This window comes from Pogonomyrmex barbatus, unplaced genomic scaffold (genome assembly GCF_055798465.1).
Source record: "Pogonomyrmex barbatus isolate J1 unplaced genomic scaffold, ASM5579846v1 scaffold5, whole genome shotgun sequence".
In the NCBI taxonomy this organism is placed as follows: Eukaryota; Metazoa; Arthropoda; class Insecta; order Hymenoptera; family Formicidae; genus Pogonomyrmex; species Pogonomyrmex barbatus.
Genome location: NW_028297149.1, coordinates 10,002,609 through 10,013,345, shown reverse-complemented (window position 1 = coordinate 10,013,345; position 10,737 = coordinate 10,002,609). Strand labels below are relative to the sequence as shown.

Sequence of the window (10,737 nt, the reverse complement as noted above, 5' to 3'; positions counted from 1 at the left end):
AGAACTCGTAAAACGTAAAATATAATTTAGGATAACAATATTTTTTTCAACAAACTGTGCTACTCTTCACACATTCGCTGTATATCCGCGATATATTTAATTTCAATATTCCATGTCATTTACTTTGATTGTCAATGCCGAGGAATATATGTAACGTTAATAAAAACGCACCGATGCATATCATTATCGATCATTGTCTTTGTAGAGTTCTGCAAAAGTTCTTACGTCCTGTCTGAAGAGCAAATATCATTATCGCAGTCTTCTATATTACATAATTGTATAAATAATAACCATTTATTAATATTCTAATTATTAATTTGTTAGATATTAAAAGTAGCAAAAATCCTATATTTTATCTTAAAACAAGACAAATAAAAAATTTCGTTTTTATACTATTTGTGAATAGTATTTCATAATAATGAATAAAATATTACATAATGCATACTTAAGAAAAATATATTGTATGTTATGTATTATAATTCTCGTAAACTGTCCACCACACATTTGTGATGTATTTTTTTGTTTATTTAAAAAAAAGAGAAGTTTTCTTAATGAAATCTGCATCTTCTTTATTGCTATTCTGTATTCTCTATTATCAATTAGTTAATTATTCGTTGTCTAAATTTTCTTGTTTATAAAAGCTTGAAAAGAAAAAATGGATTTGTAAATATCACGTATGAAAGCGTTACGTAAACAATAATCAAGTAAAAGACGTCTTTGTAATTATTTACATGCATAACATTAAAAAATAATAATCAGTTTGAATCCACCGTAATAGTTTTCGATGTTTTTCTTTGAATTTTTAATAATAGACGTACGTAAACGTCAATTATTAGAACTCAAAGTACATTATTAATAAAAGGATGGAAATTTTATTCTTAGATAATGACAATTATACATTGTTAAGTAATCTTAATTTTAAAATGTAAATACTTATACTCACCAAATATTAAATATTTATTAAAAAGCTACTGTTACTGCAATTTTTTTCGATTATTTCCTGTTCAAAATAAGACATTAATTTATAACATATCTATTTATTATATCAATACTATTATCAAATTAATAAGATTATTTTTAATTAATATTATGTTGATACATCATTTTTTCATTTTTTATGTATATATGATGTTAAAAGTCATAATGTATGTATAATATAGGTAATGGCAAGTAATTTTATTTAACAACTAAAAGTAATCATTTTTTACAGTTCCTATTTTTTTAAATTAATATTTTTTTTAATATTACAGAAAATATTTTCTTAAATATTTTCTTTAATATTCCATCGAAATAAAGAGAATAATTAATAAAAAATGAAAAATTTCTGAAACCATATTTTCAATGAGAAAAAAAATTTTCTTTAATTTAAAAAATAGAAATAATCAGAAATGACACTTCTAATATTAAAATGTCATAATTTATAATTTGAAACTATTACTTTTTCTTATTCACAAATATTAAATAAAAATTATATTAATTAAGTAAATTAATAGTAAAAGATTAGTAAGATTAATTAATTAAGGTAATATTAATTATAAAATTTTGTATCAATTAAATTAAAAATGGCGTAAGTAACTGTTCTGCGAAATTGATATATTACATTATTAATTTTATATATATATATATATATATATATATATATATATATATATATATTATATATTTTATATATATATATATATATATATATATATATATATATTCGATCTTTGATCTTTGATCTTTGATCTTTGATTCCATTTAAATATCATACCATTAAAAATCATAATATATTACGTAATATCATGGCGTATGTATTTTCTTTGTAGTGCATAAATCTCAGATAGACAAAAAATTTATTGTATATCAGCTAAATAAAAAAATATAATTAAGAAATTGTAATTCATCATATCAATCTGGTCAAAAGTTAAAAAATATTTTTTAAACTTATTTTCTTAATACATGTTTTCTGATACAATTAATATTGTGTCGTGACACGATATTATTCCATTTATTGTATATAAATGATCTGACTTGAGATTCATATTTCTAATTTTCTAAATAAAAGAGTCTAGATAAAGAGTCAGATTTTATTATAACAAGACATCAGAAAGGTGATTAAGAGAAAAATAATAGAAGAAAATAATAGAATAAAGAGAAAAATAATTATAATATAACAAAGATTGAAATTTATCATATTATGAAAAGTATATTTTATTCGTATCGTACATACAATGTAAACTATAATAACGATTATGCCAAACCGATACAGATACATATGTCTCGATAGGCACCTTATTTATAAAAGTATATTTGTATTATGAATTATATTTCATCTAGATAAAAATATACATATACGTATTGTAAAGATTACTTTGTCCCTTTGAGCGCCGATATTTAATACGCAATTATATTTATAATTAAATCGCTGATTCAAATTCTTAACTTTGGTGAGTTACGAAAATATATAAAAAAAAACACATTTTATATACTATATATTATATAATTTATAATTATATAGAATCGCCTTAAAATTGCTATTTCCCTTTCCGTCTGTACAAGTTTTATTCTTTCTATCACTTAACTATTTAACAAGATCAGGAATTCAAGAATGTTTAGAAGAATAACAGTACATTCTGTATATAAAAGGTAATAACAATTCATAAACAAAAATGAATAATTTTAATAATTTAATAACTCGCTCTGGAAAATTTTATAAAAAGATTCTTGGTTGTAAAAATATTCATTTTGCTGTCAAAAAGATTTAGATTTTTACATCAGTTTTTAAATATAACATAATATAATATAATATAATAAGTGATTAACACAAACAAAATATATTCATTATTAAGTGTAATAAGTTGTCTAAGAAATATCTTCATGTACATGCTTCATTTGCCATTTCGTCTTCAACGACAAAATGCGATTTAGAATATTTATAAGTTTTTATGATAGTGCATAAATGCCTGTTTTGATATAATCCATCAAACAGCTGTTTTTTGTAAAGCATTAAAAATGTTTGATCATCAACATATAAAGCATTAATCTGGCAAGATACATATAAATTCGTGCGCTTATAAATTATCTCGGACGTTTATCATCATTTTCATCCAAATCTAATTTTAAGAACACATACATTCACATTTGATTTCATTTAACTCTTTTTTCTTTTTTTTTTTTGCATCATTAAGCTCACAGCCATCAGTAGATAGAATAAAGTGATTGCTCGTGAAATATATGTCATCAATTAAGATCTCGTATTCGTCCACAAAGAGTAGACATAATCGAAAACCTTTGACAAAACCCTTCTAAGGATCATGCGTGAATTGATCTTTTCGCTTTATCTTCCTGACAAGTTGCATAATTTAACGAATTGAATTTTTTCTTGAAAATTTTCAAACATTATAATATATGCAATATAAAAATTCCAGTTGCTTCGATCATTCAAAATAAAAAAATTCTTGAAAGTCTTGAAAAATCTTGAAAGTTTTCAATATATCAAAACTTTTATTTAGAGAATTCTCAAACAAATTTTCTTTGAAAGTATTTAAATATCTGAATATTTAAAAAATTTTGAGAAACTTTGAAAAAATTTTGAGTTTATTCTGTCTACTTCCAAAATATAGCAAATTGAAATATCTTAAAAAAGAAATGAATAAAAAAAAAGAAAATGAAAGAAAATATTCAAAGAAAATATTCAAATCAAAAAATTATCAAGAAATTTTCAAGTATCTTTCCGTTTGGATTAATATTCGAAATAATTCAAGAATTTCATCATATATCAAACTGAATTCAAAGTCTCGAATTTATCACTGTGTGATAATTACATTGCATTAATGAACTTTAGCTTATTCGATAAATTCAAAATCAATGTGTGTATTTGATCATGTTCTAACAAGAATATGTACTGACATAGTAAAAAAGGGAAGATACATATTTTAGATATAATATATTATAGAATAGTACCCTGAAAATATATTACAATCGTAACTACCTGCCGTCATCGTTATTAAACTAAAAATATAAATAAATTACGTTATTGCTCCTACATCAATTAAATTCAGCAATCCTAAAACACAAAAGAAGAGTCATACTTAAGTCATACTTCACGATACTTTCGAGACACACTAGTACCTCTTCGACAGAATGAATAGCTAATAGCTTTCGTCGCGAAAGTTTTCACCGAGAAATGCCACGGAAATCCATCGCGGAAAGTTCTTTGTGTCTTGACTGTTGTTGTGAGGCGCCGAAACCGAGTTTTCGTATCGCCATTTAAAAAAATAACATTACGAGATTACCGATTATGAAATGTGCGTTATTGTTTGCGCAGTCCTATGCGGAAAGCAGCACCGTCTATTTATAACCACATTTAATTTGCAATTTGCTTACGCGCGTCCAAAATAATCTATCGGACGTTCTTGATCTTCCAACGTAGGAAGAGATACGCGGCGATTCGCAGTACGACGAAGATGAGTAGGAGAGCGAGAATATCCAAAGTAAAGTCGGCATCAAGCATGTCCAATTCCTCCAGTGTCGTCTCTGGATTCTTGAAGTGGCAATATATCTGAAAACACACGAAAATTTAATAATTTATAATAACCGACTATTTTTTGTGACAATTTATGTTTCTGGCGCAGCAACCTGAAATCTACCTGGAAACACTTCAATTTCTCCCGACCATAGCCATAAATGGTCAAAGCGGTTCCCTCAAAACCGTATCTGATGTAACTAAGGTACGTGATCCACCGTAGATAAACCGGGATCGCGTCGAAGCTGACGAAGAATCCGGAGAAGAGGAGGAACGGCACCGACATCACCGGTGCGAGGAACACACCGTTCTGCACGTTCATCGCGGCGCCGACCACAAGACCTACCGATTGCGCAACGAAAGAAATCAGGAGACAGGTGCCCACGAACATGCAGAACCGCGTCGTGTCCGCCGGCTGGCTCGTCAGGAAATACACGACGGCGACGTACAATATACAAAACACGGTCTGAAAAATGAGAAATGTGAAAGTGATCGTTCATTCATCATGGCTGTATATCACTTCGTTTATTCCGTCACTCGATCGAGCTTACCTGAAATGGCATATCCGAAATGGTAATCGCTAAGTAATACGACTTGAGAGAATACCACCTATTAAAATTCTCTTTTAAGAGCACAGGCAGTTCCAGCGGGACTGAAAACAGAAACGAAGAAATGTGATTGAAAATGAATTATAGAGATGACGAAAAATAAACGTTATAAGTGAGAAATATTAAAAAGCGTTAATTTCTCTTGATTCTTGACTTACAAGACAGAATTGTGATTGTCATGGAAGTGTACATGAGGAATAGCATGTTGAAGAACAGGAATCCCAAGTTGCTAAGTACTTTGGCACCGTCGTTTCCGATATCGTAGTACAACGCGCTAATTAGCAACGCTACCAGGAAGTGAGCGAACAGTCGGAGATACATGAGAGTCTGTGAATATATTTGAGAAATGTTAAAATTAAATGATGTCTAAAGGTCAAAAGAAATATAAATTCCAATTCTTTAAACATCTACCCAATCTCTAAAACTGAAGAGTAAGGCACGTTTTAGAATGATGTAGAATTGTGTAAATTCGGATGTGGGATATCTCTCCGGCGTTACCGCGAGAGATTCATCGAGCAGGGGCATATTAGCATTGTCCTTCTTATCCGGGTCCACAGGTATTGCCACATCCATCACTAAAACAATAATTTTTACGTTATTTTTCGAATGAAAAATAAATAATAATAATACAAATTTCGCATCTATAAGATTGCGTTATAGAAAAAGAAGTTGATCTAACTAGAAATTTTGAATAGGAAAATATTCCACTATAATAAAAACAAAATATCTGAAATATGAATTTAAAATGGCAATTATAGCAAAGAGAAAATCAAGGTTTACATTATGGATAATTTTTTCCAGAAGGCCAAGATTCAACTCGTAATTGCAATAAATTATGTTACTTAAAGCTATCTACAAACAAATCCTCATGTCGCGGTCATTATCGAAATACAAAAGAAATATTATGCACCTTGTTTAGCAATGTCGTTTGTGGCGTAGACGGGAATAAGTTTTCCATTACTGATCTCATTAGATTTGTCATCTGAAAACTTCTCCTCTAGATTACTGACGTCGTTCTTGTCCTTAATCTTTATTTTGTCCAGATTATCGCCATTCTTCAAAATACCGGCCGCAGCAGTGCAGTTGTTCATTCCCTCTTTTGTCTCGGGAAAAGGGTGTCCTTCGCGTATATCATATTTGCCGTTGTTTATCGCGTTAATCAAGTTCTTGATATTATCGCCATATTCGCCACATGACACCTCAATGACTGAAAAAAAGATAGGGAATCGTGTCAAAATTGTTAGAGTAACAAAAATTACAAGAAGATTACCAATTCATTATAGATAAAAATAGACTTTACAGAATCTTGATGACTTCTTTTTAAATTATTTCCCTCAATTCGCTTCGCTCCGATATAAAACGCTTATTACAAAATGCTGTTCATTAGTTCCATTTAATAGTACTCACTAAACGACGCCGGGTTGTGATAGCTCGGACAATTAAGGCCAATTGTCCTGAGGAAAGGCACCAGTTGCGATGTAGAACCTTGATAAACGCATTGTCCTTCGGCTAACGTGTAGAGAGCATCGAACATCTCGAAGAGCCTCGCACTTGGCTGGTGAATGGTGCAGATTATCGTCCTACCGCCTCGTGCCAATGTCTTCAGTAAAGAGATACATTGAAAACAAGACGACGAGTCCAGGCCGCTGTAAATAGCCGGATAAAATCAATTAGTATCGCTACAATGTACTTTTATTTCTTTTTTTTTTTCTTCATCTTTCCCACATCCCCTCGCACGCATTCGTGACAGAGTAAAATTATACATAATACATTTGTTTATCCGCATAAAACAGCTATTTAATAGCATATATTAAACATCCCATTAAAAATTATCTCTGATATCCGGAATAATTAACATGTGAAAGACGGTGCTAAGGCAGAGCGAATGTGTGTATTTTTGTTTTTAAAGGAGAGTCAAGTTCTTGGTCCAAGTACAAATCCTGAAAGGACCGGTCGAGACCGTAACCGTAACCGTCATCTTCTATTATCATGGAACAAAAATGAAACCGAACGACCTTTGAAAAAAACCGGTTAACGAACAAAGAAACGTCGAGAAGATACGTGACATTATAAGTCAGCAAATTGATCACAAACTTTAAAGTTTGACACTAGTATGTAAATTTTTTTAGTATTATATTACATCTACGCCTCGCGAACATGAGACGGTTTATCAAAATTATCGTTTCATTCGATGATTCGTAGAATGAGCTATGGAGTCATTGTAGATGCAAAAATTCCGAAGTGCCGTCCCAGTGAAAGTGGACGAGGAAGAAACGTTTCAAAAAGCCGAGAGTTAATCGTTTACTTTCTCCGCTGTGTGTTACGCCCTTTTGTGTCTCATTTCGATTAAGAGAGGAATTCTGGATATTTACATTCGAGATTTGTACGTATCTAATTTCTCTATATTTTTCTATCAACGCACGGCTTAAAACGTGTATCAATCACTATTCCAGAGCGACAAATAAATCGAAAATGTAACGATCGAATTAATTAAATCATTTAATTTTCCGTGACGGACTCGGTAGAGTCTTTTGGGACAAACAATTTCCGTATAATCCAATTCGTTTCGTGATAAATCCCAAAGTTACAGACTTGCAAAACTGGAATCTGGCTGTTGTTTGAAAGTTGCAAGGAGAAATTCAACATATAAATCGCATGTCGTTTATTAAAAGCTAAAAAAGATCGCCTGCTTCCGCAATCTTTGTAAAAACGTGGCTGACATATCCCGCTGACATTGTGCCGAGCCGAGATTTGAAGATCAAGGAAAGGCGGAGTAGGAGATTTCTCTCGCGAGTCTCATTTGGAGAAAGCAAAAGAGATCATTACTACTTTTCCTGTCAGTTGATTGACTCGAGATCTATTTAGTTAAGCTCTCGAATATGCTCTCGAGCATTGTGCACGTTTGTTTTCCTTGTCCTTTGTTCTCATTGATCGTATTACAAACTTGATTCTCTTTTATTAAAATCGTTATGTATACAGCAAATTAAAATAATTGTAAAACATTTATGAATAATTATTTATCGATATACTGTAACTTTGCTCTTGATATATATATATATATATATTTAAATTATATGATATACTTAAATTAATGCATCAGATTTAAAATTGTTTTTCGAATTATTTATGCAAATATCATCACAAATACTAATTATGTTTCGCGTAAGATTTAAAATTTACCTGGTCGGCTCGTCGAAAAACATAATAGGGGGATTATTGACTAATTCTAGCGCGATGGATAATCTCTTTTTTTGACCACCACTCAGATTTGAGGTCATAGTATGGCGGTGCTCAGATAGACCGAGAGTTTCAAGGATTTCCTGAATCTGCGGAAGAATTTATAGACATGTCAATAAAACCAGTTTGAGGAATGCGTTGTTGTTTTACATAATTAAATATAATTAATTAATAACGTTTTTATATAAATTTAATAATTATAGTTAACAGTTTCTCTTATAACGCAGTGTAAAATAAATGAAAAATAAGCACTGCAGTAATGAATTTAATTGCTATGTACAGTATTTTTATATATTATTATTTTATGTGACATTTGTTTAAATAATAAAATAACTGCATTTAACTGTTATTATTCAATGATTTGAAAAGCGATCAAATAAGAGGATTGGCTTACCACTTCTTCTTTCTCTGCTTGGCTAACGTTTGAGCCGAGCTTAAGGTTCGCTGCAACCTTCATAGCTTCCGCTACCGTTAGATTCATGTGAAGCTGATTATCTTGCATGATGTAGCAAGAGAGTTTCCTAAAGGCACTGAGGTTTCTTTCATGGCCATTCATCGTGATGCTACCTTCCGCACCTGTCGTCCTGATAAAAAATTATGATAAATAATTTGCAAAACGATCTTGATATGCCTGCATCATCGCTACGCTATAGCGATTGTTTACAGAGTCAGGCATATTGTAAAAATAATTTATGAGAAATTTATATATATATATATATATATATATATATATATATATATATACACATGCGTATCTTCATTAGAATTCGAATGTGACGTCTTTCATTCGCTCTTACATCAGAATGAATAAATGAAATGTTCGCTAAGAAATTTAAAGGCCAGTCACAAATATATCGTTCCGTCAACATTCTCGACCAAGTATATAGATTAATAATTCATCGATTTTTCGATTTATCGCATGGAGAGAGAGAGAGAGAGAGAGAGAGAGAGAGAGAGAGGGAGGGGGGAAAAGAGAGAGATTCAATGTCAGATCGTACGTGTGCCACGAGAACGTTTTCAATTACGGATGCGCATGACGCGATACACAGCACGCATAGCGCGCTACGAAACTGGTTTGGAAAACGCGATGGAAAAGAAGTAAATAAGCGGTGAAACAACTTTTACACAGCAACGAGTACATAGGTCACGTTGCAGGCAGACCGCATCGTACCTACGATGCTATTGCGAATATTGCATAAAGCGAGCGAAAAGTTGATAGATTTTGAAACACGATCGAAGACTCACGCATGCAACTCTGAAAGAAATATCAGGAACAGAAATAAATTTTGAAAATGAAAATTCGGAATAAAAATCAAATATAACGCACAACAGACATACGTAAGATATATAGTTATAGCATATATCTTGTAACTATATTGCAGTAACATTGCTGTAATATTGTAACAGCAAAGTTTGTGTCGTATGGGATATCTTATGCTTATTTACGTCCTTTGGGTGTTACATTTAATCTTGTAATATTTCCTCCATTGTACACACGGTCCAATGGGCGAAACTGAATGGATCAGCGGAAAGTGATCTCCGATCACTTCGATCCCACTTCGATCGTATCTATATCTTGTTAGTGTGTGCGTTTATAAAATTATACATCACAATCTATACATTTTTTGTAGATGCTATATACGTTATACACACAATATTCCTTTAAATAGATTGCGACATAAAAATCAAAATATTGTAAATAAAATCATTTGTTTTAATTACGGATATATCGCTTTTGCGCCTTGTAATTGACTGTGCCGATCGAAAAGCGATCGAACAACGTTGTCGCACCGGGCAATTAGCGATCGGATTTGTATGTCGGTTTCCATAAAATGCAACTCTCGAAAACCGGTTCGTGCAGTTTGATCTGAAAGCGTTTCTCAAGGTGTCATTTGCAACGCCCTTGTACGTACAATTTAAAGGCAAACGTAGCAAAAAGTGCACGTCACGCTGGTTTCTTGCCGGCGATTGATCTCACAATCACTCCATGTAAAATATAGTGGGATTATACAGTGGGAACTTGCGCCTTGACATCGCCAGTTGGCTTATTCGATTTATACGCAAATGACCTTTTTTGCAATGCGGAATGCGGAATGCGAACATCTAGCCAGACAATACTCGTCGACACTAGGAGCATTTGGAAATATAATTATTTCTTTAAATGAGAAACGTCGGATAGACATATGTCATATTACTGGCGATACCTCAACGTAATATAATAATAATAAAATGAACAGACTGAAAGTGGACTTATAAATTTTTCTGCGGCGATTTACATATTTCTCCCCGAGTATTCTTGAAGAAATACAAATATAGACTGCTTCATCAAGCAGAACGTTTTGGTAGCAGTCAACCGAAGACAGTACGTCGAAGTAGAAAGTCTAT

At 31.4% G+C, this 10,737-nt stretch overlaps 1 protein-coding gene across 4 annotated transcripts in view; it reads right to left on the bottom strand.

The window, feature by feature from the left end:
- Positions 1-2,168: 2,168 nt before the first annotated feature.
- LOC105427472 (ATP-binding cassette subfamily G member 4) overlaps positions 2,169-10,737 on the bottom strand; it is a 32,434-nt gene continuing 23,865 nt past the window's right edge. For all 4 annotated transcript variants that reach the window (XM_089081643.1, XM_011639211.3, XM_089081641.1 and 1 more), the window contains 9 exons: positions 8,747-8,936; positions 8,296-8,441; positions 6,523-6,761; positions 6,026-6,322; positions 5,527-5,690; positions 5,274-5,442; positions 5,059-5,159; positions 4,632-4,973; positions 2,169-4,543 (listed from right to left, as the gene is read on the bottom strand). In XM_089081643.1, the coding sequence (XP_088937769.1) occupies positions 4,385-4,543; positions 4,632-4,973; positions 5,059-5,159; positions 5,274-5,442; positions 5,527-5,690; positions 6,026-6,322; positions 6,523-6,761; positions 8,296-8,441; positions 8,747-8,936 (1,807 nt within the window). In that variant the 3' untranslated portion in view covers positions 2,169-4,384. The remainder of the gene's footprint in view (positions 4,544-4,631; positions 4,974-5,058; positions 5,160-5,273; positions 5,443-5,526; positions 5,691-6,025; positions 6,323-6,522; positions 6,762-8,295; positions 8,442-8,746; positions 8,937-10,737) is intronic.